The sequence below is a fragment of the Penicillium solitum genome, assembly GCF_028829755.1.
Source record: "Penicillium solitum strain IBT 25940 chromosome Unknown utg000001l_segment0_segment0, whole genome shotgun sequence".
Classification (NCBI taxonomy): Eukaryota; Fungi; Ascomycota; class Eurotiomycetes; order Eurotiales; family Aspergillaceae; genus Penicillium; species Penicillium solitum.
Genome location: NW_027072121.1, coordinates 4911350 through 4937553, shown reverse-complemented (window position 1 = coordinate 4937553; position 26204 = coordinate 4911350). Strand labels below are relative to the sequence as shown.

General features: G+C 46.9%; 15 protein-coding genes across 15 annotated transcripts; 7 read left to right on the top strand and 8 right to left on the bottom strand.

Annotated features, from left to right (window-relative positions):
* Positions 1-128: 128 nt before the first annotated feature.
* On the bottom strand, positions 129-1432 carry N7455_001849 (TauD/TfdA dioxygenase family protein; the record flags this gene model as incomplete). Its single annotated transcript, XM_040951801.2, has 5 exons — positions 129-332; positions 399-502; positions 556-997; positions 1063-1157; positions 1207-1432. 5 exons carry the CDS (start codon positions 1430-1432, stop codon positions 129-131), a joined length of 1071 nt encoding a protein of 356 aa, XP_040818214.2.
* Positions 1433-2068: 636 nt separating this feature from the next.
* Positions 2069-4021, top strand: N7455_001848 (putative MFS transporter; the record flags this gene model as incomplete). The annotated part of the gene is made up of 7 exons (XM_040951314.2): positions 2069-2302; positions 2354-2449; positions 2504-2788; positions 2863-2988; positions 3042-3137; positions 3191-3716; positions 3783-4021. 7 exons carry the CDS (start codon positions 2069-2071, stop codon positions 4019-4021), a joined length of 1602 nt encoding a protein of 533 aa, XP_040817659.2.
* A 308-nt stretch (positions 4022-4329) lies between these two features.
* On the bottom strand, positions 4330-5907 carry N7455_001847 (fungal specific transcription factor domain-containing protein; the record flags this gene model as incomplete). The annotated part of the gene is made up of 3 exons (XM_040951304.2): positions 4330-4887; positions 4940-5414; positions 5468-5907. The coding sequence occupies 3 exons, from the start codon at positions 5905-5907 to the stop codon at positions 4330-4332; spliced, it is 1473 nt and encodes a 490-aa protein (XP_040818510.2).
* A 900-nt stretch (positions 5908-6807) lies between these two features.
* Positions 6808-8195, top strand: N7455_001846 (uncharacterized protein; the record flags this gene model as incomplete). Its single annotated transcript, XM_040951014.2, has 5 exons — positions 6808-6902; positions 6971-6993; positions 7048-7114; positions 7163-7805; positions 7858-8195. The coding sequence occupies 5 exons, from the start codon at positions 6808-6810 to the stop codon at positions 8080-8082; spliced, it is 1053 nt and encodes a 350-aa protein (XP_040818580.1). The 3' UTR covers positions 8083-8195.
* A 402-nt stretch (positions 8196-8597) lies between these two features.
* N7455_001845 (uncharacterized protein) lies at positions 8598-9410 on the bottom strand (the record flags this gene model as incomplete). Its single annotated transcript, XM_065604176.1, has 2 exons — positions 8598-8805; positions 8893-9410. 2 exons carry the CDS (start codon positions 9408-9410, stop codon positions 8598-8600), a joined length of 726 nt encoding a protein of 241 aa, XP_065462667.1.
* A 942-nt stretch (positions 9411-10352) lies between these two features.
* On the bottom strand, positions 10353-11552 carry N7455_001844 (F-box protein; the record flags this gene model as incomplete). Its single annotated transcript, XM_040951633.2, has 1 exon — positions 10353-11552. The coding sequence occupies one exon, from the start codon at positions 11550-11552 to the stop codon at positions 10353-10355; it is 1200 nt and encodes a 399-aa protein (XP_040817604.1).
* A 512-nt stretch (positions 11553-12064) lies between these two features.
* On the bottom strand, positions 12065-12286 carry N7455_001843 (uncharacterized protein; the record flags this gene model as incomplete). The annotated part of the gene is made up of 1 exon (XM_065604175.1): positions 12065-12286. The coding sequence occupies one exon, from the start codon at positions 12284-12286 to the stop codon at positions 12065-12067; it is 222 nt and encodes a 73-aa protein (XP_065462666.1).
* Positions 12287-12864: 578 nt separating this feature from the next.
* On the top strand, positions 12865-13404 carry N7455_001842 (uncharacterized protein; the record flags this gene model as incomplete). Its single annotated transcript, XM_040951660.2, has 1 exon — positions 12865-13404. One exon carries the CDS (start codon positions 12865-12867, stop codon positions 13402-13404), a length of 540 nt encoding a protein of 179 aa, XP_040817976.2.
* Positions 13405-13901: 497 nt separating this feature from the next.
* Positions 13902-14150, top strand: N7455_001841 (protein kinase domain protein; the record flags this gene model as incomplete). Its single annotated transcript, XM_065604174.1, has 1 exon — positions 13902-14150. One exon carries the CDS (start codon positions 13902-13904, stop codon positions 14148-14150), a length of 249 nt encoding a protein of 82 aa, XP_065462665.1.
* A 470-nt stretch (positions 14151-14620) lies between these two features.
* N7455_001840 (putative carboxylesterase) lies at positions 14621-16299 on the bottom strand (the record flags this gene model as incomplete). The annotated part of the gene is made up of 2 exons (XM_065604173.1): positions 14621-15997; positions 16048-16299. The coding sequence occupies 2 exons, from the start codon at positions 16297-16299 to the stop codon at positions 14621-14623; spliced, it is 1629 nt and encodes a 542-aa protein (XP_065462664.1).
* A 704-nt stretch (positions 16300-17003) lies between these two features.
* On the top strand, positions 17004-18718 carry N7455_001839 (uncharacterized protein; the record flags this gene model as incomplete). The annotated part of the gene is made up of 2 exons (XM_065604172.1): positions 17004-17345; positions 17396-18718. 2 exons carry the CDS (start codon positions 17004-17006, stop codon positions 18716-18718), a joined length of 1665 nt encoding a protein of 554 aa, XP_065462663.1.
* A 360-nt stretch (positions 18719-19078) lies between these two features.
* Positions 19079-20660, top strand: N7455_001838 (glycoside hydrolase family 76 protein; the record flags this gene model as incomplete). Its single annotated transcript, XM_040951135.2, has 4 exons — positions 19079-19178; positions 19257-19504; positions 19570-20019; positions 20088-20660. The coding sequence occupies 4 exons, from the start codon at positions 19079-19081 to the stop codon at positions 20658-20660; spliced, it is 1371 nt and encodes a 456-aa protein (XP_040818116.2).
* Positions 20661-21032: 372 nt separating this feature from the next.
* On the bottom strand, positions 21033-21818 carry N7455_001837 (uncharacterized protein; the record flags this gene model as incomplete). Its single annotated transcript, XM_040951823.2, has 1 exon — positions 21033-21818. The coding sequence occupies one exon, from the start codon at positions 21816-21818 to the stop codon at positions 21033-21035; it is 786 nt and encodes a 261-aa protein (XP_040818292.2).
* Positions 21819-22068: 250 nt separating this feature from the next.
* N7455_001836 (uncharacterized protein) lies at positions 22069-22227 on the bottom strand (the record flags this gene model as incomplete). Its single annotated transcript, XM_065604171.1, has 1 exon — positions 22069-22227. One exon carries the CDS (start codon positions 22225-22227, stop codon positions 22069-22071), a length of 159 nt encoding a protein of 52 aa, XP_065462662.1.
* Positions 22228-24097: 1870 nt separating this feature from the next.
* N7455_001835 (MFS transporter) lies at positions 24098-25941 on the top strand (the record flags this gene model as incomplete). Its single annotated transcript, XM_040951792.2, has 4 exons — positions 24098-24408; positions 24469-25455; positions 25509-25640; positions 25695-25941. 4 exons carry the CDS (start codon positions 24098-24100, stop codon positions 25939-25941), a joined length of 1677 nt encoding a protein of 558 aa, XP_040818087.2.
* Positions 25942-26204: the final 263 nt, after the last annotated feature.

The following is a 26204-nucleotide window of genomic DNA, read 5'->3' as shown; positions in this document are numbered from 1 at the left end:
CGAATATGTGGCATTCGTAGATTCAATGGCGCGTTTTCATTCGTGCAAAACTAAGCATTTGCCGTTGAGCAGATTTGCTGTCTTCGTTCTCATTAATACATGTATATTCCTTGTCTCCCAACGCTCTCTCAAGCCTTTGCCAGATCAGATCTCCTAGACTTCGACTGAGGGTCCAAATAAGGTGCCTCTCCCAAACTGCACACTCGGTCACCAGCTCGAGCCTCTGCATAGTCATATGTGGCGCAATGCCATGTAGAACGGTTGTCCCAGATCGCCAAATCATTCTGGCTCCACTTGAAACGAACCTGGGCGTCGTGGTTTTGAGTCACCAACTGCTTTATGTCAGTCATCCTGAATACCTAGGTAGTGGAGTCATAGAGAAAGGTTTCTCAACCTACATTGAACAAATACCCCAGCAATAGATCCGATTCATCTTTAGTCACGCCTTGAATACGCTTAGTGAATCCTTTGTTCACATAAACGGATTTCCAGCCAGTTACCGCTATTTCTCAGTATCAGTAATCTAAACTATAAGAGGGATGCGGGGTCACATACGGTTAGTTCTGATGATGGGATGTGTTGTCTTGAGCTCTTCGCCCTGGTTGAGAGGCGAGCCGCGGGTTCCCTTTCGCAAGGGATTTCCCAACCGCCGTGCCTCGTCGTGAAAGAATGTCGCATCGTGTATGGCCGTCAAGCCCTCTAAGAATCTTGCCATCTCTGGCGAGAGACGGTCGTATACTTCGTACCCCGATGCCCATAATGTGTCTCCTCCCGTCTCTGGGAGAGTGTGAATCTTGAGCATCGCGTAATCAGAGGGCACACGTTCAAAGCTAATATCAGAATGCCATCCCACTGAAGCAAATCGGCTTGTATCGCTGAGTTGATGGGTCAGACCGCCGCCCTTCTTCTGCTTCTCGCTGCTAATGACACTGATTTGGTCGCCAAGCTCGCTTCCACTTTCAGTCAAGGGATGAACGTGTAAGTCCGATGATTCTGGCTATCATCAAGTCAGTCTAGCAATCCCTAGAGAAAGATAATTTCTTGGCCGTGAAAGGAACTCACGCATCCTGCTATCACACTCAGTTTCTCCCCGAATGCTTGCATCTGCTGTGGCGTCAAATCTTGGTCACGCAGAAAGACCACACCTCGTCTCGATACTGTTTAATTGTCAGAAACACGCTATAAGGATATGGGGATGTAACGTACTGGTCACGGCAAGGTCTTTAATCAGCTGGTCACATTGTTCCGATTTTAGAATATCTGCGACTTGCAGTCCTTTGTATTCTGTGCCAATAACAGGAGTTACGTCGTTATGGGAATATGAGTCCAAGCTGCCTGAATATTCAAGGGGTTGCGAGTTGCGAGGTTTTGACTCCTCGTTGCCTCCCTTAAATGTGGACATGGCGTTGGCGTTGGCGGCGACAGCTGGCATGTTACCCCTTTTTAATTCAAAAATCGGATAAATTCGAGATGACAAAATAGCGACTTCCATGAAGTTTTAAAGCCGAGGCATTTCGTACGTCAGATGTACCACGCTAGCCAAAAGTTAAACGGCGCTATCTTCGGTGGGGTATCGGCGACAATTTCGGAGCTGTGACTATGGCGTGCTAATATGCCAATTTGATGAAATATTTTAAGACAAACCACAACAGTACTCCGTATTATAACTGACTTGTGGTTCAGGGGAGAAATATAGATAATATCAGGAACAGTCTTTTAGTTCGGAATTGACGCCAAGGAATATAAACCGGCATTTGCTGGAAATAACCGTTATTATTTGTCTCAGATTTGCTTAGTGGATGAGGTGCTTTACACTCCATCTTCTGCAATCCCTTCTAGATTTTAAGTATTCACGGTCAGCAGGACTAGGCGTATAAAAAAATGCGCGTGTTTCTGGCAATCATCATCCAACACTGGCCACAAGGACTAGATAACCCATAACTATATAACCATAGAAATCCCCGTGCTATGTAAATTTTTCGCCGTAGCTATTCTCGTTCTACTTTTTTTTTGCTTTTATAGGGTGTCTCCAAAGTGTATAAAATCTACAAGTCCTACAACAACTATCATGGCCGAGATTGGTCAGGGCCCCATAGGCAAAACCAAATCCAGCGATGAGGAAAACAACAACTCCAAAGTCCCAACAGACATCATACAGGGAAGCCTTGCCAGCGTCATTACTCCCCATGAGTCCTATGAAGGATACCATCGATTTGACCCGTCCGCTACTTGGACCGCCAAAGAGGAGAGAAGCGTTGTATTCAAGACGGACTTGATGCTGTTGTCATTCATTTGTCTTATGGTATGCTTCCTTTTCTCTGGTTTAATGAAGATCAATGCTAAACAGAAACAGTTTTTTGGTCTCCAACTAGACCGTGGAAATCTATCGAATGCCGTCACGGACAACTTCCTCGTTGATTTGGGAATGACAACCAACGATTACAACAATGTGAGAATATTAAAAACAAAGTGGCACGACGCATACTAATATTTCATTTTAAAGGGCACGACTATCCAGTTGCTTGCCTTCCTATCGACAGAAATTCCTGTGCAGCTCCTCATCAAGCGCTATGGCTTCAATCGAATCCTTCCTCTCATGATGATCGGTTGGAGTTTGGTGTCATGGACACAAGCCTGGATCACAGGTCGTGCTACGTTTTATATCACCCGCGCTTTGATCGGCGCCTTTGAAGGTGGTTTCATTCCGGGAACGATATTGTTTGCGACTTATTTCTATAAAACACGCGAACTCTCCGTGCGCCTAGCATTCTTTTGGTCGACACTCAACGTATGCTCCCATCTCTACATTTATGTAGAAGTTGCAAATCTTCTCAAACTAATCATTATTTGTTTCTACCATAGGTCGCCCGCATTATCTCCTCCCTTCTCGCAGCAGGTATTCTCCAGATGCGAGGCGTCCAGGGAAAGACCGGCTGGTTCTGGTTGTTCCTGATCGAAGGACTGCTCACCTTCATGATCGGTGTTGTGGTGCGATTTTACTATATACCCTCACTGGAGTTATGCATTCTGACATTTTGCAGGCCTTGCTCTATTTGCCCAGCTCTTCAACAAACACCAAAAGCTTTCTTATCCGCACCCCCTGGTACACGGAACGCCAGGAGGTGATCATGGTTAACGTACGTGCCCTTCACCGTCCTAAATGGCCCATGAATCGTCTAACTCCCTACAGCGTCTCCTCCGCGACGACCCCTCGAAGGGACTCACTAATATCCAAGAGCACGCCACTTTCCAAGACCTCCTCGACGCCTGGAGTGACAAATCGATGTGGGGCCTCTACTTGATCGGCCTCATTGCATACATTCCGCAAGGCCCAGTCCAGGCCTACCTCTCCCTGACCCTCAAACGCCTTGGATTTTCAACCTTTGATTCGAACATGCTTTCGATCCCCTCGGCCGCACTGCAGATCATCCTTATGCTTGCCCTCTGTAAGAGCAGCGAAATTTTCAAAGAGCGTACCTTCCACTGCCTCTTCGGCGAGCTGTGGTCTCTGCCTCTGCTGGCAGCGTTGATCGCCCTGCCGAACGGTGGCTACAACTGGCCACGCTTCACGATTACCACCCTGATATCAGGATATCCGTATTTCCATCCGATCGTGTCGGCGTGGATCTCCGAGAACACATTCGATGTCAAGAAGAGAGCCCTCACCGCAGCGACGTACAATGTCATCGTGCAAATTGGATCCGTGATTTCGTCCCGTGAGTTTTTGAGCATCTATTACCCCAATTTTACTTCATCCCGATCCATTGCTAATCTACTTACAGAAATCTACCGCAGCAGCGACTCTCCGTACTATCATACCGGAAACAAAGTTCTCATTTCGATATGTGTGTTAGCGCTGGTTGTCTTCATCCTGCAGCGTGAGCTCCTACGCTATCTGAACCGCCAAAAGGAGCAGAAGTGGAATGATATGTCACCCGAGGAGCAAGAGCTGTACCAAGCCGATCAAGTTGCCAGAGAAAAGGAGGGCAACCAACGGCTAGACTTCCGCTTTTCGTACTAGGTCGTTCGTCTTTATGTTTGGATTAAGTACACATATATTTTGGTTGGATATATACATTTGAGCGCAACACAAATATGCAAGACCAAATGCAAGGCATAGTCTGGTATCAAACACTTTCAACTCTGAATCCTCTAGGAAAGTACGGGCTGCCATCTCATTAGCGAACAAAGGTCTCAGACGGGAGCTGGCGGGGCTTACTCTGGGTCACAAAACTTCCAATCAGATTCTCGACGGAAGAGGGGCCATCGATGGTGATAATGAATGGTGCCCCGAGGGGCTCCTCATCGTATCATGCACTTCTAGTGGATCTACATACCTCTGGTAAACTGCGGATCGTAGCTAAATGCAGGATAGCCATTATTCGCCGAAGAGAAACACGATTCCGCAAACCCACAGGCTAGCATATCGTCTAGACAAATCGGGTAATCGGCTTGCTCTTCCAGTGAATTAAGATTGCCAGGCATCCACCAATCCGTGCCAGTGGGGTGGATTGCAGGATTCAGCTCCCCACCCTCGCGCCAATCTGGAATTGGAAGGATGTGGTCGGGTCCTGGAAGTAGAGGCTCTTCCTGAACTAGTTGATTCTCGGATGCAGTTGTTTCAATCAAATGTCTACTTTTCATCGGCGCGTGTACTGCAGACCACATTGCGTGATCAGCTTTATATTGCGCTTCGGTCATTTTCTTATACACCACGTCCACTAGTTCCTTATTCTCACCGCCATGGAAGGTGGATAAAAATGAGTGAAGTCGAGCCAGGATGTTGCATGGACGACTTTCGTCATTCCAGAACGAAGCCCTGGGTAGCATAGCCATATTCATCACTGCGTCAGCCAGTGAATTGGCAATCCCATACAACTTTAACTCCTGCGTCCCTCGTCAGTAATATAAATCTAGGAACATTCATCTAGGAACGTACCATTCCAAGACCATGGGCTTTAATTGCAGCTTGAGGTAGCTTAGATACAATGTCCAGAAGTTCTTTTGTAACCAGGATGGGAAACGACGGAGAGTCAGCCCATTGGGATGGAAAGAATTGGTGGTGTTTTGCTGAGACTTTCCATAGGATCATGCGCATCCAGTGCCTAGTGACGCACAGGTCGGCTTTCTGCACGTCCGAGATGTGATCCATTAAAGTCGACCCGTCTTGTAGCCCATCATGCAACATTTTAAAAGATCTCTTGTCCAGATTTCTCATTTCGTCAGGGATTGAACACATCCCAAGATCATCGTCTTCTATGAAATCGAACATCCTGGACTGTTCGAAGAGGCGGAACAAATTCAGAAGTTTTAAAAACGCAGGTAAAACTTGGGGTTCGCCGTCGAGATCCAGTTCGGGTGTTGAAATATTAGTCTTAAGCACAACAGGAAGTTTGTGAAGAATGCAGACACCCCTATTTCAAGATTAGAGCCTGAACAGTTTGCAAGCAAGTGGGAAGAACATTACCTCTCCGTGATAAATAGCAGCCACAACACTCGTCGGCGAATCTGCTGCTCATCTTGTGGCAGTCCAATATATGCTGTTTCACGATGCAAATACATCATCTGGGCGAGAGATATGGCCTCTCTGAGGAAAAGTAGTGACTCGCTCCCACCTGAATGCTTGCTTTCATGATATATATGAAGGAAAAACGACGTCCGCACCTTATTCAAACTCACTGCGGACGTGTATTCACCCGACCTTCGGGCTCTCATGCTTTCGGCTGCGAATGCATCGGCGGAGATCGGTTTACCGTGGAAGAAGCTCTGGTCGAGTCTCAGTTGGGCGATTGTTGCGGCTGCAACGGCTGTCGCCAACGCATATGTCTCAATATCGACGTCCCCGGTGACTTGTTGGAGAACAGATATTACATTTTTGGCATCGACGATTGGCCACACGGGATACATGCGCACATGATAGATATAGAGGGGGTAGGCAATGTCATCCGTTGTGATTCGACATGTAAATGATAAACTGCTCAATAATAGGCAAAATAAGAAAGGAAAATGTTAATGCTTGGCCTTTGAATACGCACCTCTCTGATTGGCGATCACTGGATCGCGCACCCGCTGGAAATTGAGCTGTGACGGCCGCCCCCTGCAGCTCCCTGAAGTGACTCGTATGCTGGCTAGGCTGAGCTGCGGCTCCGCGCTGGACTTGATCGATCAGATACTGGGTCGTGGAACGCAGGCGCTGCGGACCGCGGGGCTGCTGGGCTCGAAGATATGTACACTTGATGCGAGAATTCCGGCAACCATGACATGGATAGCCGTCCCTGCATCGAATCTTCAAATTTTCAATTAACACCACATCCTACATTCTAGTGAGAGCTGATTCTATCGCGATCCTCACCTTTCGAATCTTACAGCCATCGCAGGCGGTCTTGGTCGCCGGTGATCTGGTAGACATGCTGAAGCTATACGTGGGGTAAATTATGCGTCCTCAGGTATAAGAGACTCTGCCGAATCTAAAGCCGTTATTCAAGTGAAACATTAAAAAAAGGAGGGGGTTGATAACGAATTGCGTTATACTGTTGACAGGGCACGCCATAGAGACAAGACCCACATCGTCTGGATCCCGAGAATGCCTCCGATCCGTCTCCACACTCCAGACGATGATTGGCCTCAATCCGGATTTCATTCAGCCAATCGTGGATCACAACCAAATTTGTGCTGAAGTAGATAAACACCAAGTCGAAGTACAAATTAATTTGATCCCCCTCTATTTCAATTTCTCTAGCTACAATTCGTGATATCTTTCTTTTTTTTTCTTTCTTTTTTTCCACCAACTGACTGGACACTCAAGCCATGGCGTGGCCCAACAAGAACAAAGACATGCAATATCGCCGTGTGGGAAATTCAGGCTTGCATGTATCTGCCCTAGGATTGGGAGGATGGTTAACGTGAGAGGCCTTTATATGTCACCCGAAAAAAGACGGTTGAAAAATTCTAACCTGGGCAAATTGTATAGGTTCGGAGGCCATGTGGAAAACCGTACGAGTAGCATGCAGTCCCAGGGCGCAATCCATTACTAACTCGATATTCTAGAGACTGCTTTTGACTGCATGAAGCAGGCTTATGACTGCGGTATCAATCTTTTCGACACAGCAGAAAGGTAAGCGATGAGCGAATTCACTAAAAGCCCATAAACTCACAGTTGCAGTTATGCCGATGGCCAATCTGAAGTCGTCATGGGACAAGCCATTAAAAAGTTCGGCTGGAAGCGCAGCGATCTAGTGATCACTACCAAGCTAAACTGGGGTCTTGCAAATGGCGAAATCCTAGTAAATAACCACGGACTATCACGGAAACACATTGTTGAGGGTGCTCAGGCTTCTCTGGAGCGTCTGCAGCTCGAATACGTTGACATCATTTACGCCCATCGCCCGGATCGCCTGACACCCATGGAAGAGACTGTCCGCGCATTTAACCACGTTATTGAAAAGGGCTGGGCATTCTACTGGGGAACTTCAGAATGGTCTGCAGATGAGATCACCGAAGCTTGCGGAATAGCCAAGTCCCTGGGTCTTATCGCGCCCATTGTTGAGCAGCCTCTGTATAACATGTTGGATCGCGAGAGGGTCGAGGGACAGTTCCAGCGGATTTACTCGCGGTGCGGGATTGGTCTCACCACTTTCTCTCCGTTGAAAATGGGTCTGCTGAGCGGCAAGTACAACGATGCGATAGCAGCGCCTCCGACAGGCTCACGATTTGCCGAGAGCAACGATAAGTTTGCGAGCAGTGTCCGAAATGACTGGGAGAACGAGGAATGGGCCAGGAACATTCGCAAGATTACTGGGCTTAAGGTATATCCATCATCAAACCACTCGAATGAAGAATGAGACTGACCCTCAATAGGAACTAGCAGATAGGCTGGGCGTCAAGCTCTCGCAGCTGGCACTGGCATGGTGTTTGAAGAACGAGAATGTTGCATCGGTGATCACAGGTGCTTCGAGGCCAGAGCAGATCGTCGACAACGTACAAAGCCTGAAGCTTTTGCCGATGCTGACTCGTGAAATCATGACAGAGATTGATGAGTACCTGCTTAACAAGCCTGCTCAGGATCCTGCTAGACAGGATTGATAGTTGTTTTTCTATTCCAGTATATCATGTTGATGAATACTATGGTTAGTGATAAAATACCAGGAGATAGAGCAGGCAATCTGACTGCATTGAAGCTTCTAACTACATTGTGTAGGAGAGAAGAAGAATAAGAGGAAGAGGAAGCTATTTGTAGCTGCCAATCCTCTCAAACAGGAGGAGGTGATCTCAATACACCCCATGATTGGCTCCGAACCCAACCGCTAACTTCTTCTGAAAAACCCCTATATTGAAAAATGACCATCCACACCCCCCTTGGTGTCCCTTTGTATCCATTTTCGTAGGTAGAGACGGAGGTTGGAATTGACAGTTGTCGCACTGGCGTAGGCCTTTAGCATTTGGCAACTGGCACTGGTTTGTGGCATTGGGTATCTGGTACTAGCATTGGCGTACAAAATCTGTCGTTGGTCGAATAATTTGTCCTCGGTAGGACAAAGGTAAGTTTGATAGAAATGCGCAATTGGCGTAAAAAAGCAAGGTAGATAGATAATCTTCCCCTAAGCTCTCGGGATGGAATTGGCATTCAAATTGCTCGGTTGACGTCGTTTCTGGTTGTTGACAGCGGCAGAAATGATTCCTGAATCGGCATTAGTGAACTTGATGTAGTCCTGAATTGCCGTACTATATCGATGAAAATCGATTATAGTAATTGTAGTTGCTGGGTTCTCAATTGCATTCAATTCGTTGTCTTTGACAATGATGAAGCTGGTTAACTACGGCACTTCCATTAGCTCCATTAGCATTGTTTGCAGAGCGTAATAAGGGGGTATTCCAGATTTCAAACCAGCTAACGTTTTGTACGTTGCTTTCATTGAGGTAATGAATTCTTCGCTTGACGAGAATTGCTTTCGAGAAATTGTACGAAAGTTCCTCATTGCGGCCTTCAAAGCACCATGTCCTTCGTCCTTCATTTGCTTCCGAATCTCTTCTATCAGTTCATCGGCAAAGGTGACAGGATTTCCTCGGCCGTTGATATCTTCCATCAAGTCACCGTCTATGCTACTCGATAGCCAGGTGCGTACTTGCTTAGAAAGAGTCTTCCACTTTTGACCATTTGGATCTCTTCTACTTGGCCAGGGAATCGATTTATTGATCAAATTGTGCAAATTGTGGAGTTCCAAGATTTTCTCAACCTTGTGACTCCATTTGTCAAGATCCTCGCTTCTCTTGAGAGGTGGAGTAATCTTATAAAGATTGAATGTCCCAACATCTAGGAGACCGACAGCTTGGTCGGTTACAAGAACATCCTCTTCATCATACCAGTTGTTGTCATCTGGCGGCAACTGTGCCTGCGATCCAGAAGTTGCCATATTGAAAGAGGGACAGGGGTTTAGAGGAATTTAGAGGAATTTATTCTTGTCAACCAAAAAGAAGTAAGTAAAGAAGAAGTAATTAAAGAATAACAAAGTAATGTTGTTCTTTCAAAAGAAGTCAATAGTAAGTGATAGTAAGATCTAGCACTAAAAAGCACTGTTCTTGATGAAAAATGATGAATTTAGATAGGGAAATGATGATTCAGGGGTAGAGAAAGGGCCTCATAACCAGATGAGATACTAGGAGACAGAGCAGGCAATCTGACTGTATTGAAGCTTATAACTGCACTGTGTAGGAGGAAAGAAGAAGAAGAGAGAGAGGAAGCTATTTGTATCTGCCAGTCCTGTCAAACAGGATCAGGTGATCTCAGCAGTTAGGATACCTATTGTTGTTCAGGGCTTATAGCACGCCGAATGCACCACTGGGTCATATGAAACATGTGCACTTAGCGTGTCGATGCCGTTTATTTGTTAAAAACAATCTCAATAAATGTGACTATTGTTACAGATATAAAGGTGGTTGAGCTACAAAAGAAAAAAGAGAGAGAGAAAGAGAAAGCCAAGGGAAGGCAGTTGTACTTCAGAGCGATAACATCGCCTGATCGTCCGGGGCGCAAAGGGAAAAGCAGGATAGATCTGCTTGGACTGGCTACCAAACGGCAACATAGCAGTGACGGGCGGATATTAATAAGGGCTCCAAAAATGCACTATTCAGATACTTTATTACTTAGTCGAGAAGGGGGGATATTATCATTTTTATACGGAAAAATATAAAGTCTTACTATGTAAGCTTTGAAAAATTATATAGATGTCAACACAGAATACAGAACCCTATAACTAAGCAGATATTTATCAGAGTTTCTGAGATATGCCTAAAAGAAAAAGAGTTTAAAAAAAATAAACAGAAAAACGCGCGTCAGAATGTAAAATGTGCAAAAGTCACATAGAAGCGATCTTCCCTAAAGAACTTCCAGTTTTTGTCTGTAATAAATTCAACACATGTGAAATCTTCGACCCAGAATAGTCAATCCCAAGGACGGTGGGAGGTTTGAGATCTTCAGAGTAAAATAAGTTGAGATGGTGGCCCTTCGAAGTGCACAATGAAGCTGTCTTTGGAATGTCCGGAAAGGTTAGGAGATCTTTAGCAGGCGTACTGGCCCACAGACAATATAGCGAGATACTTTGCAAGGCCAGAAATCCCTGACTTAACTCCTCGAGAAAAGGAGCCCAATCACTTCCTGGCGCTAGAGAAACATGGTATAATGTAAGTGAGATCAAGTTTGGGCGGATATTGGCGAGTAACTTGTGGAGATCGGGGCCCCGCATAGATGTTCGGAACAAGCCGAGTTCGCGCAGCTGAGAAAAGCTGGTACTCTCGGCCAATTCATGCATGAACTCAGATGCCAAGTCGTGTGAGCCGACGTTTAATAGGAGGGTACGGAGATTCGGAGCGCTAAGAACTAGCTCAAGCAGGAAGCCGAAGTTATCCAACGTGAGATATTGTTCTAAGCAGAGTTTTTGTAAATTGGCCCACACAATCTTGAACTCGGGTTGGCGATAGAGAAGCTTTGGGAGACGACGCATGTCCATAATCAAGGTGCGCGAGTATTTGTTGGCATATATGAGATGGAACGAGGAAACTGGCAGACGAGCATCGACGACCAGGGCAAAGAACACAGCGACAGCGTCCGTGATAGTGACATGGCTCATATCCGGATGACCCTCTGGGTATCGACAAAAAATAAAGAATGATCGACAATTAGTCAAGTTCTGGATCAGATTATCACGCAGAGACCGAATCGCTTCAACCTCCAGAGGAGCGGAGATAGGACCCCATGGATGTCGGTCCCAAACCAAGCCGCGACCGACCCCATTTTGAAGCATGAAGGCCAGCCCGTTCACGTAAGGACGTAATGCAACATTCTGCGACAGAGCGTTGATACGGTGCAGACTTTCTCCAGAAAGGTCGGTCTTGATAGATGAAAAGAACCGCTGCGCAAAGTGATGAAACGTTTTCCTCTGAAGCTCACGACAGACTAAACGTAGGGCTAATAAGCCATCTGCATCGAGGAAGCCTGCAATCAACTCGACCAGCTCAACTGGGAGGGAAGGAAGATAAGCTAGTGAGCCTGGCTTCATTGCGTGAGTATGTACATGTCATGGAAGAGTGAAGGATGACGAAAGGCGGAGAAGGTGGAGAGGGTGGAGAAAAGAGCTTCCCCAGATTTCCGAAACCTCCAGGTATGTGGCTTTTATTACCCCTCACTTAGACAACCTTGGAACGTTAGTCAAATGACCATGTTCGCGGAATCAGCCGGAATGCAAAGAAAGAGCAGGATTGCACGTTAAATACATGCAGAGATCTTACACAGCACAGGTAGAATACTTAACCATCCACCCGAGGGAAGTCAGCGATGACGTTCATTTCGAGGTGGTGGTTTTCTCAGTGCACATTCTCGATAACGAGCTCCTTATTTAAAGCTTCTGATCATCTCGAATCTTAGTCGACATGCTTATTGGGGATCCCTGCCCGACTTAGCACTCCCGGCAAGTCCTAGGAAGGATTATATCGGAACGAGTGGGCCGATGAGAAAAAGCAGCAGCTATGGTCGCGACCTGGGGAGACAGAGCCCGAGGTTTGCCCGATGCGGCTAAGACTTCGAGGTCAGGGAGGATATGATAATGGAGCAAAACCAACCGGTGAATACCGATCGCTTGATCATGTTGTAGCTCCACTTCCACGCGCCGTGCACAATCAGAACGGCAAAGGGACTGCAATCCAGGGATGACCTATCACCTTCGTCATGAGGAAAATTTTGGTCGCGTGGTCGCCTGGCCGACTCGCGCTCGGTGAAGATACTGGTCCTTCTCATCGCGAAGCTTGCATGTGGTAATAGTGACCAGGAAAGAGCAAAGCGCTACTCCACCCAGTGTGCGCTATGGACGTGAAGATGAGTCTGCATATTGTTTTCCACGAACGCCTAGGTCATGCTGAATTTGTCTTTGTGGACTCGTGGTTCGGAGACGGAGGGTTTGGTTCATTTGAACCATTGGGCCAAAATGTATGATGAGAGGGGGTTCCCATATGACCAAGTCGTGAGGCGCTGGTAGGCCGTATAATTCTCATCATGCGAGTGGGGTGATAGGGAGGAGAGATTGGGCTGATTTTCTTTAGGTTCACCACTGAGCAGCGATACACCCATGGATGGGTGTGGATTGGAAGGAGCCTTCCACCTGGGCAGGTGCTGCCCAGGTGGAGGCCCACGGCAATCGGCTTAATCTGATTGGGGGACCCAGGAAATGCGGGGCCGGCAATAGGTCGGGCCGAAACCAAAAGAAATCAACTAGTAAAGGGTTCCATCTAGCATCGACCTCACCATCATATTCCGCACCCTACTCCCTAGGTATATTTGCTAATCCCTCCTCTGTCATTGAATAATATCCCCCTGGGATGGCTGAAATATTGACGCTGCCTGATGATGCCTCAGATTTCGGCGACTTTGTGAGCAATGAAGACGAGCAGGTTGACCTCGAATGCGTTGCCGAACCCTGGCATAAATATGATATAAAGGAAACGCCGAACGTTTTTTATCCCATTTATCTCGGAGAAGTGCTCAATGGGAGATATCTGATCGAGCATAAACTCGGCTTTGGCGGTGGCTCTACCGTCTGGATGGCTCATGACCTTCAGCGTAGGAGGGACGTGGCCCTTGAAGTCATGTCTTTAGGGGACTGGGGAGCAAATGAATACCGTATGCAGGAAGAAATTCTGAAGAACGTGCAGGATACCTCTCGCCTGGTGACGTATCTAGGGACTTTTCTTCTCCCTGGAAACCAACCCAGCGTCCTAGTGTTCCCTTTGATAGGTCCATGCATTAACCCTGTTGAGTTGGAAAAAGTGCCCATGGCTAGTCGCATGTCTGCTGCTAGGCAATTGCTGGAAGGCTTAAAAAATCTACATAAAGCAGGAATTGTACACCGTGGCAAGTGAGCTTATCCCATTCCTCTATGTTTGTTGTACTGGAGTCATTTTATTTTTGTACTATATTCTAACAAATGATTTATAGACTTGAATGAGCGAAAATGTATGTGGGGGATGGCTCCCCTCCATAATCTTAAAAGAAATGCGAAATACGAGGCACTCGGCCGACCACTAAAGCAATCCATACCATATGTCGACATTTGCAAGAAGGGGGAGCTTGTTCAGCCAGTTGAGGTCCCTAACAATTGACGCACGAACGAATTCTTTCTAGGTGACTTTGGTCTAGCGAAAAAGCTTAGCGATAGTGTGACTCAACGAGGCTATCCCCCTTCGCAATATTGCTCCCCTGAACGTCTTCATGGAAAGGATCCAAGCCTGGCCTGCGATATGTGGAGTTATATGGTTGTATTTGCTGTGATCTACCCTGGCTTTGAGCCTTTCCCTACCTGGCTTGAGGGGGGAGTAATAAGTGGTTTCGTTAGGAGTTTAGGTCCACTACCTGAAAAATGGAGGGGCCTTACATCCACTCTGGAGGGTTTGATTCCTGGTATGACCAATCTCGAACGCCTAACCCGAATCATGATCTCGCCTCAATAATTGCATACTTTCGCCCCGATGCCGATCCAATCGAGCGACAGCACGTGGCTTCTATGATGTACAAAGTATTTCGATACTGTCCAGAGCAGCGTCTGACTACAGCGCAGCTCTTACAGGACCCATCATTCAGAGCTATCATGGAGAAATATGGGTGTTGATCCTCCATTTTATCGTTTCCTACTACTCTTGTTTCATATGCTGTAATATTGATTCTTTATCTCTAGTGCTGGATCAATGGGCCAAGATCACACGAGTTCCTTGACTTGGTACTGGGAACCTACATTGAGTTGACCATTTCTTGGTGGACAAAGACCCTCAAGGAAGGCAAATGAAAAGGTGTACAATGAAAAGCAAAGAAAATGCAGGAAAGAGGTTCCACGGATCCCGGAAGCTTCTAGGACTGTACCTGCGCATCCAGCTAGACCACAAAGGAGAAAAAGAGTTTGTTCTCACGACTCACAAGAAAGTCGGTAATTGGAAATGTCGATGGAAATCGAATGAATAGGAATAGTAACATATGTGCCTGCAATGCCTTTGTATTACATTGTATCATTGCTGATTTTCATATGATAGGCGACTCCCAAGGCTGGCGCGAGAAGTGGCACGAATCCTCTAGGCACCGTATCATTCATTGCTGCATGTCTGCTGCGAAACTCTTCCACATTGAGCAACGCTCAGCCTCCAAGCTAGGAATAGCTTCCATCTCTGTTGAATTTGTCTGGAGTCTGAGTCGTTGCCCGGCCCCTGGGCCCCATGGTTGCCATTCAGGGGCGTCTTTGTACCGGTAAATGTTGGGGTCTAAGACTTTGATAAAGCTCAAGTAGTAGTTCATGGTGATGGGGATGATCTTTGCGTTAGAGCTGGCATATGAATAGGTTGGCTCATTGGTTCCCTCTATCCCAAAAATCGCAGGCAAATCGAATACATGAGAAACACCCATCCCATTTGCAATTTTTGTGGGGTCGCGGACATTGTACCGATAATTCCAGACGCGGTGGGACGAGAATGATGTAGCCATCGCTGCAGTCATGAAGTTCCCTGGGCAAGTGAAGGTCGAATCTCCATAAGCGCCCGCAGCCGATGCAAAATAAGCCGCGTGCTTAGGAAGGGGCTCCACATGCTCGTATGCATTGTTGATAGTATCGAGTTGGTTATGGGAGAGTCCAGGATAATTGTTCTTCATGAACTGGGCCACTTCGGACTTGCTGCTTGCATTGTATGCAAAATCGGTGCCCTCATTTGTCTCATCTCCGACTAATAAGGGCACATGAATAAACTTTCCTTCACTGAACAAATTGTAAAAGTGGTCCCGGATCAAGTCTCCGTCCACAACAGGAAGGAAGTACCACCGAGGGATTGGAGTGGGACTGCCCCCTGGGAACGCCTTGTCGACGTTGTACTTTTGGATCGTTTTGATATCCACAGAACGCAAGCATGCTAAGGAGTCCTTTGCCTTGTGACAGCTAACATCCTTCACGAATCGGTCGTACTGGAGCTCCATTTGTGCAACTGTTCTTTGAGTAGGCCAGAATGGCGACTCTGCCACTGCGCCGATGAAAAGGGTTGTATTGCGCTGACCATACGCGGTGAGATGATAAGCAACTGAGCCTGCACCGGCAGAGTCACCGTGAATGACTACATGGTTTGGGTTTCCTCCGAAGTTGCGAATGTGTTTCTGAACCCAATGGAGTGCCTTCCGCTGATCGAGTAGTCCAGCATTGAGATCTCCATTTTTTCGCACGTGCTCACTAGCAAGGAATCCAAGGACAGCGACACGGTAATTGAAGTTGACAAAGATAATGTTGTGACCGGATTGCTGAACGACTTCGCTGCCGTTATAGTTGCCATTCGAATTGTTGGCATATCCACCCCCTTGAATGAACAGCCAGACAGGGAGGTTGGAATGCGCACTGGCATTCGTTGGCCGCCAGACATTGATAAATAGACAGTCCTCTGCGAAAGAATCATTGATTGACCCTCCAACCCCCACGCAAAGGGGTCCGAACTATCCAAGTCAGTTCAGTGCGTTGCAGCCAGGGTGGATAGCAGTCTTACCGATGATGCATCCGAAACCCCTACAGTATCTTCTGGATCTTCCGGGCCTCGGAATCGCAAGCCACCTAAGGGTGCCTTTGCGTATCTCATTCCGAGATATTGGTCAACACCGTTGGACAGTGCGATCCCTCGATACTGAGAATATTCCAAGTCGATTATCGGCGAACGCGATATTGAATGGGAAGGGGACGCCAGAATTAGACCACCAAGGAGGCCTGCAATCAATATTATAATCCTTTGAATGGCAATCATTGCGTAACTCCAGTCTAAAAATCTATACACAGAGTTTCAATGCCTTCGATGTTGTCTTTTGATGTCAAGGCTCGGAGACCAAAGAAACCTCGAACCTTGCCTAGCATCCCTTCAATGGTACATATATTACTCACCGCCGTCCATATACTTTAATATTAACTATATAAATATCTCTTACCAAAAAAGGAATGAAATATCTATTATTTCAAGTTAGGATTTATGGATGTATAAACATATTTTACGGATAGCTCCCAAAATCATTGCTAATTTCGAGAATCGCATAGATGGCTTTGTCTAGAGATGCACCTAGGATGGTTTTCTTATTTCGCAAATCCCATCCCGGACAGATCTCTCTTTACCACAAGCATTGAGATTAGGATTAGCGAACCATCTAGCTTAACCTTGAAAGCTCCCTAAGATGAAATTATTAGTATTGTGCTATATAAATTGGTGTCTGAGGCACCGTTGTATCAGCAAATCTACCACGTGATCACGCAAGTCCGACAAAAGCTCCACTTAGCTCCAGGCGCCCAGTTACCCACTTGTCCTCGTTCTCCGACAATCCCGGTAACGGTCCGCTAACGCTAGACAAAAGATGAGAAGGAGGAAAATTGAGCTTCAAATAAAGCGCAATCGCAATGAAGAAAATACATATATTCTGGGTGGACCCTGAAAAATGACGTTCCCATCTGGACTTTTCGGCCATGCAGCCTGTGCACCCATCCGATTCTTGTACGACCGAGCCGCGTCTATCGCCCCTGTGTGAGGTACAGCATGCAATCAAAGCAGAGAAAGCCCAACATTCTGATCCGAGTCAATCCGAAAAACCAGAACTTGATCAGGAAAAACAAACGATCGATGATGAACAGGTCCCCCTTCACAGTGTGATGCCAAATGGTGAAAAGACTTTTGTTATTATGGCGGGATCTTTTGCGGCCCTATTTTCACCTCTGTCTAGCAGTATTTACCTGCCGGCCCTCCCATCCCTGGCAAGCGACATGAATGTTTCTGTGTCACTGATCAACTTGACTATCACAACATACCTGGTAATGTCCACCGAGCTATCCAGAGAGAATATGAAACTGATCATTTGTAGATATTCCAAGGACTCGCACCTTCTTTCATTGGTAGCTTTTCAGATATCTATGGACGCCGTCCTGCATATATCATTGCATTTGTCATTTATCTCGGAGCGAATATTGGCCTCGCTTTGCAAAACAACTTCACGGCACTAATGATTCTGCGCTGTATGCAGTCCTCGGGTAGCAGTGGCACGATTGCATTGGGGACCGCTGTCATAGCCGATCTCTCGACTCGCGCCGAGCGAGGAAAGTACATTGGATACGCTGGAATTGGGATGGCACTAGGACCGACACTTGGCCCCGTTATCGGTGGGCTGCTGGACCATTTCCTGGGGTGGCGATCGATATTTTGGTTTTTGGTCATTCTATCGGGTGTTTGCTTTGTGGTGATTCTTATTGTTTTTCCTGAGACATGTCGAGCTGTCGTGGGAAATGGGTCGGTGCCGCCTGCCTCGTGGAATCGCCCACTGTGGACAGTATTCGTACGTACATCACGATTCGACGACGAACAAGGGACCGCCGATCACTCCACCATTCAGAAACTGAAAAAGCGCCCAAACCCAATTTCAGCTCTCTTGATAGCCTCACAAAAAGAAATGGGGTTGGTCCTATTATACGGATCATTTCTGTACGCAGGGTACATGGCCGTTATTAGCACTTTGTCGACCGAGTTGGCGAGTCGATTTGGATTCAACTCTATCGAAATTGGATTGTGCTATCTTCCCATGGGCCTTGGAAGCATAAGCTCGCGCTGGGTAGTTGGCCGACTCTTGGACTGGAACTTCCGCCGCGAGGCACATTTGCAGGGAATGATCATCCAGAAGAACCGACAGCAGGAAATCGAACAATTCGATATCGAACGAGCACGCCTGGCGATTACTCTTCCACTGATCTATATGGCAAGTCTTTGCATCTTAGCTTACGGTTGGGTGATGCAGTATCGAACTTCCCTGGCTGGCCCCCTTGTGATGTTGTTCTTCACTGGTCTTACAACTACAAGTGCGTTCAACACCTTGACTACTTTGGTTGTGGATATCAATTACCAAAGCGCCGCCACTGCTGCGGCAGCGAACAATTTATTTCGCTGCCTTATGGGCGCTGGAGCCACGGCTATTGCGTCCCCTTTAATCAAATCCATCGGCATTGGATGGACGGCTACGTTCATCACTGGCCTTTGGGTATTGGCAAGTCCTGCTCTATGGATTGTTTACTACCGGGGGTACCGATGGAGAAGGGAACTTGCCCACAAGCACGAGAAGAAATCTGAAAATTCTTCTCATGATTTGTCAATCCCGCTAAAAAAAAAGAGCGATCAGACCAAAAATGAAGCCAATTAGATTGAACATCGGAGGAAGGGTTGGGACGGTCAAGATCTACTCTATACTCTACATAGTATCTACGATCCTTCGATCAAAATGAAGAAAGCTTGTAAAAGCTTGGCATTTCGCCCCACAACTGGGCTTACACTCCACAATGAAATGAGTTGACGACGCTAGCGCCGAGGATTACGCATGCCCTTCTATATTTAAAAACGATATTATGAAAATGGATTTCCTGGTATCCATTTCTGGGGGAAATTATTTTCTTTCATTCTTTAATGCCTCAGTGGCTTCTCTCGAGCATATCAGTCTACGCCTATTCTCTGATATTTTTCATTGGTGAAATTTATATGGTTTCCCATACATCACCTTGATAAGATGCACTTTCTCGGGGGGTGGTCGCCCTTTAGAGGCGCTGTCGCTGCACTGCTCCTTTCGAGCGTAGCACGCGCAATCGATTTGGATATTACCGATGAACGTACGTGGCGGAGTCTAGATTCTCCCTTCATGTCAATCACCAAGGGGAACGAGAAGCTAACGTTTGAGTTTATAACAGAGTCGATCAAAGATGCTGCGAGTACGACAACTTACGCTATGATGAAATACTATTACGGCAACGAGACCGGTCAAATCCCTGGAGCCTTTCCAGACAAATGGTGGGAAGGAGCTCCACTCTTCATGGCCCTCTTAGAATACTGGCACTTTACTGGCGATACAACATACAACGAGGAACTAAGTGTTGGATTGCAATGGCAATCAGGCACAGACGGGGACTATATGCCAAGCAACTACAGTTCTTACCTGGTGAGCACCGTGATAATCTGAACAATCAGTGATAAAGTCCATATCTAATACTGGTTATCTCCCAGGGAAACGATGACCAGATGTTCTGGGGCTTAGCAGCTATGACGGCTGTTGAGTACTCATTCCCAGATCGCTCGACTGGATTCTCTTGGCTCTCTCTAGCCCAAGGTGTCTTCAATACTCAGATCAAAAGATGGGATACAACCTCTTGTGGCGGTGGTCTACGGTGGCAAATCTGGCCCTACCAGTCTGGCTACGGAATGAAGAATTCTATTTCTAATGGAGGGTTATTTCAGTTATCTGCGCGTCTAGCCCGGTACACCGGCGATGAAATCTATCTCAAGTGGGCTAACAAGATTTGGGATTGGTCTGTCTCATCACCTTTGCTTAGCAACTCAACATGGAATGTTGCTGATTCCACCAATGTTGAGAATGATTGTGCGACCCAGGGAAATGCCCAATGGACGTACAACTATGGAACTTACCTTATGGGGGCAGCGTATATGTACAACTACGTGAGTAGCACCCATTTCGAGTTTCACATTTTCTTTGTTGTGTGAAAGCTAACCCTTCCTCTTTATAGACAAACGGGACTACCCAGTCTCAATGGCTGACGGCAGTAAATGGCCTATTGAACACGACGCTCAACAACTTTTTCCTCACCGGTGGAATTATTGAGGACTATTACTGCGAGCCTTCAGAAACCTGCAATAACAACGAGATCCTCTTCAAAGGATTGACTTCCACCTGGTTGTCCTTGACTGCTGTGCTTGTTCCATCAACATTTGACAGCATTATCGCGAAGCTCCAAACATCAGCCCAGGCAGCTGCTGCGTCATGCACTGGCCACAGCAATGGCACTTGTGGTGTCCGGTGGTACAAATCTACATGGGACGGGTGGATGGGAATGGAAGAACAGATCAGCGTGACAAAGGTGTTGACATCAAATTTGATCAATTTTAATAACACTGCTCCGGTGACTTCAACAACTGGCGGAAACAGTACCAGCAACCCAACAGCAGGCGAAAGCGATACTACTGCATCTACTCAAACGACGACGATAACAACCGCTGACAAGGCAGGCGCTGGCATCGTGACCGCAATTTTCGTGGGTGGCTGGATTGGACTCATGGCTTTCATGATACTTGGTGGTTGATTACGCTATCATGCGTGAGCATATATTTGTTGGCTTTTGTTTATTCCTGGATTTGGAGTTTGGGTTATCTAGTGCTGAGCGACTAGACATTGTATTATACTGAATTTGGCTTGCGAGAAGTGAAGAAATAAACGTCTCTCGATGACTGTGTCGGAAGATTGCAGGCAACGCACCGACTCGATATTGTGTTTGTATCCACTAGAGCCTTCACTCAATACCATACAAGAATAGTCGGCCGCATTTGCGGCCTTGTCACGTCTTTGAGTAATCTTCTTTTTAGATATCCCCCCTCCATCAATGTCATCTCTTGTTATGAAGGGCACCATAATTTCATGAATTGAAGCTACCCGATTATGAATGGTTGCCGACATCCTAATCCCAAGCTGCTGGCTTAAGACCGGTGATATCCTCGCAAGCTCTAACGACGACCTCCTGCGAATTCTCATCCGCTGTCACTGGCAGAGGTTCACCGATCTTCCTTTTGGGTTCAAAATATACACCAGTGAGGGTTTGATCATAGTCACCTTCAGCCAGCATGACATATGTCTCCACACCATCCTCCAGCTTGTCGGTAGCGCCTTGACCTCCAAGCTTGGTAGCCACCCATCCAGGATGCACTGACGTGACTGAAGTGCCATTAAACCGCCTTGCCACTGCATTAGCAAGAAGCATAACATGAAGCTTGGAATCGCAGTATGCTGGGAAATCCTGGAAGTCCTTTTCCCCACGCTCAAGCCAGAAAATATCCTTCAAGTCGGTATTGGCTTCTCGGTGCAGGACAGAAGCGATAAAGGTAAGACGCTTAGGTTGTTTAAGGAGACAAGAGAGAATATAGGGTGCAATGACGTTGACGAAGACCATGGCTGGCACGCCAGTATCGGGTGTCTTCCGGAACGGGCCGTAAAGCAATCCGGCATTAAGAATGACGGAGTCGAAGACACCAATCGCATTTGCTTCCTCGGCTAGTTTACGTGTCTCTGCCACGCTTGTCAAGTCTGCAACCAGCACGCCTGCAGCTCCAGGGCATTTTGTCTTGACCTCATCTGCGCGCTCTTGGCTACGCGCATGAAGGTAGACGGTGTGGTTACGCTGAACCAGCTGGCGGGCAGCCTCAAGGCCAAAGCCATCCGTAGAACCTGTTATCAGGATGCGGACCATCTTGCACAAGCTGGTCGATTGAAATGATAATGGTGCACAGAGCTTATTTGAGAGAATATTTCTCAGCCCAGAGGGGAGAGAAATCACGTCCGATTCTGTGCTGATAGAAGGAGAGATTTCGAAACGTAGGTTGAATATATTTCAATGAAAAGGTGGCTGAACACTTGCGAATCCACAGAAAGTTGCAAATATGGGGGTTCTTAAGCTTATAAATCCTTAGAAAGTGGCAGAATAAAGTATTTGGCCACCGTTATAATTTCTCACGGTCCGATGCGCCGAAGGATTGAGGGGTGATATCCGGTGGATCTCTCCAGCGCAGCTGATTCATGGATAACGCGATATAGCCGCCCCGTAAGATCCGCCCTTCACCGGCGTTGTCCATGGGGTTTGGATCAATTCGGAATGCCATTGTAACAGTCCAAGGCTAAGAGTCCTTTTAACAGCTCCTTGACACTGGAATCAATCGCGTCAACTGATTTACTTGGCACTAGTTTGTCCAGATATCACATATTGTAACTTGAGAGAATCCTCGAAGTGGGGGTAAAGTGGGGGGCAGAAAAGTGAAAAGCAAGAGTTTCAAATGAGGTTCATATAAAATTGACTGAGACCCAGTACTGTAATTTATCACTTTATATCTATGTAGCATAGCATTCCTTGGGATACTAATTCATATAGAAAAGTCGGCCAATGCAGAGTTACCGCCCCCTGCATGCTTCTCCTTCGCACCTATGTAAAACTGGAAATCCTATCAGGCATGTGGGGACCGATTGCATGGCATCAAAACCCACCCCTAGAAAAATATTTCTACACCAACCTGCTTCCATTATAATGCTACGTCGACGGTCTCGGCTTTATCTCATATAGCCGTGCCAGGGCGCACCAACACCCGGTAGGTGTGTTGGGCGCTTGGCGTGGCTATGTGCTCATTGCAGTGCAGTATATGCATACCCTATTCAAATCCTGTTAGTACCCGTCAAGCGAACGTGGTGGTGAGGGGTAACGCAGATAGACAACCTGCCAAGGTTAGGAATTTTCTAGTATAGCAGTCTTTACGTAATATGTGAAAAACGAACGTCTTTTGTCCATGTAATAGTATTGGCGGTTTGCAATATTCTGGTGACCGAGTGTAGCTATCATACGAGGAAACGGATTTCCTTTCCCCTTCATCGACCTTCGTATCGACACGGCATGGTCTATCACAATAGTCTCGAGGTCTGGAAGTATCTGCGCGAGACAGCCACGATTTAAACAAGAAAAGCATATAAACATAAAATAACGCATTTTATAGGAAGATTCATATTATGTTCAGTTAACTTCTTTCTTGAAATTCTGTGTATACCCATACATTGTCTGTCGTCTTGCATTTGCATATTGCTGCAATTCAGTCCTAAGGTGGCAGCCCAGCGGCCTGGCAGAAACCTCCACTCAGGCTAAATGCCCATTACCCTACCAGGTTTATGGACAGCAACAAGCTACAAATCTAAAGCTATTCACACTTCCGAAAAGGCAGTGTGGGGTTCACGTGCCTATTATCGGTATGCAATAGTTATGGGAAAGATGAGATTCGGTAGTCGGAAATCATATACGGATCTTGTGATAAGACCGCCAATTATGGTTGTCAAGCCAGCAATGAATCCATCGCGACAATTGTTTATCATATGCATAGTGCGTATATCCCGTTATATAGTGGAACTGGGTCCCGATCTCCGCCCCCGACGGCTTCGGCACGGAAACACGACAAACCAGTTTCATGTGGCGAGTCGGGACCGGCCCAAGAGGATTCTGCAATATAGACATGGTGTCATTGTTGATTATTTTCAGCCTACAAACAAGATGATATTGAAGAGTTTTCGTTGCCCGAGAAAAAATTGATAACGGCTACGCTCGGTTGTCCTCGGCAGACCACTCCACAGCGGCTGCCAGCCACACCTCCGATCTTAGCCGAGCAAGACATGATTTCTAACTGGTCACTTACTTACATTGCCAGAGGACTGTGACTGGATAGTGGATATTTAAAGCACTTTAAGCCACAGCGGAAAAGTATGGATCTTCTAAAGGTGTTTTTTTGCCCTAGTTGAGGTCACTTTGGCGCAATCAGGGCCCATTTTACATTGGATCAGGAATTGGGCCGAAGACCGAGAAGACTAGGAAGGAAAAATGTGATCAATGGGCCGACACGAACGGGGACAATATACTACGTTGCCTTCCTCGACTAGAGATTCATATAATTCCACACAAACATTCAGTCTAATCCCCAAACCTTGATATGACAGCATACAATGGAGCATCTCAACCAACACCCAGACAAGTATGAGCTAGATATCGACTCCCCCATCGACTCTCGAAGCCATGAATCCGACGACACAATTGAACAAATCAACTCTCTCGAGCTTACCCGTATCAACACCTATCGACTGCAACAGAAAACAACAGTAGGCTCTACGAGAGGGCCTACCCCCCGTGACAGATGGCTTCCTATGGGTGCCAACAAAGAGTATCCACCTCTACTCCCGGATTCTGAGGACTACGTCGTGGAGTTTGATGGAGCCCATGATCCCTTACATCCATACAACTGGTCTACACCTAGGCGGTATGTCCACTATCATTCCTCCCTGTCAATACCAAGATACACTTGCTAATATCTCAGTAGAATAATGCTAGTTTGCATCCTATGTTATGGTACCTTCGCCGGATCGTTTACCAGCGCTGTCTTCTCGGCAGCTATCTCTGGCTTCAGCAAGGAGTTCAACACAAGCACCGAAATTGGCTCACTTGGAGTGACACTCTATGTCCTTGGATTCGCAGCCGGGCCAACTATCTGGGCACCAGGATCAGAGCTGATCGGCAGGCGTTGGCCACTATCTATCGGACTTTTCGGATGTGCAATCTTCACCGTTGCATGTGCAGTTGCCAAAGATATACAAACCATCATGATCTGTCGTTTCTTTGCTGGTCTGTTCTCGGCTAGTCCCATTTCAGTTGTGCCCGCTGTGTTTGCAGACTTGTTCAACAATACGCAACGGGGCGTCGTCATGTCGATTTTCTGCATGGCGGTGTTCATCGGGCCCTTTTCGGCACCGTTTGTGGGTGGCTTCATTGCAATGAGTTCTCTGGGTTGGCGATGGATCATGTATATCTCTGCAATCATGGTGTTCCTAGGATTTGTTCTCGTCTTTGCCTTCCTTGAGGAGACTTATGCTCCGGTCATCCTTGTCCGCAAGGCAGCTACCCTACGCCGACAGACTCGCAATTGGGGCATCCACGCAAAGCAAGATGAAGTGGAAGTGGATCTCACAGAGCTTCTGCGGAACAACTTTGCCCGACCCCTTGTGATGTTGGTTAGAGAGCCCATATTGCTTTTAGTCTCATTGTATATCTCCTTCGTCTATGGCCTCATCTATGCTCTGCTAGGCGCATACCCTGTTGTCTTCGAAGGCGTCTACGGAATGAGTATGGGTGTCGGTGGACTTGCATTTATCGGCCTCATAATCGGCGAACTTCTTGGTGGCGTTTATATCCTCTTGATACAGGGTTCATACAAGGCGAGGCTGGCCGCAAACGGTGATAAACCTATCCCCGAATGGCGGCTTGGGCCAGCGATTATAGGAGCTGTATTCTTTGCGGGGGGGATGTTTTGGTGAGTACCCTTCTTTAACTCAATGTTTCGTTTTCCGAGCTAACACCCAGCAGGTTCGGCTGGACCGGATACACTTCATCCATTCACTGGATGGCTCCTATAGCTTCAGGGCTCCTCACCGGAGCCGGGATCTTCTTGATCTTCTTGCAGAGTTTCAATTATATCGTTGACTGCTATCCTTCGTTGTATGTTACCTTGTCTTCTCGCCAGTGAAACCAAGTGACTAACCCAATTGACAGGGCTGCATCCACTATTGCCGCGAACACTATCTTACGATCCGCTATTGGCTGCTCGTTCCCTCTTTTCTCCCGGCAAATGATGGAGAACCTCGGAGTCCAATGGGCGGGCACAATGCTTGGATGTATCGCAATCGTGATGATTCCAATTCCTGTTCTGTTCAAGGTATACGGTCCATGGCTGCGAGAGAGAAGCAAATTGGCATGCTCGCCGGTTTATGATGTTGAAAAGAAACGTTATGATGTTTAATAGATATGAGTTGATGTAAAAAGTTAATATACCCCAATTTTATTTTTCAAATCATATCGAGCACACCTCCAACCTTGAGTACAATATATATTCATCGCCTTGTTTGTCAGGCCACAGGTCTTTGTTTGTCGGCCAACAAATGACGTCACCCTGCGAATCAACCAGCCGATCGATAGATCGATCGGATTGCACCTGGGCAGTTCCCAGTTTGCGACAATCCCACAATCTATTTAACATCCGTCGACTAGTCTCGACTACCAACA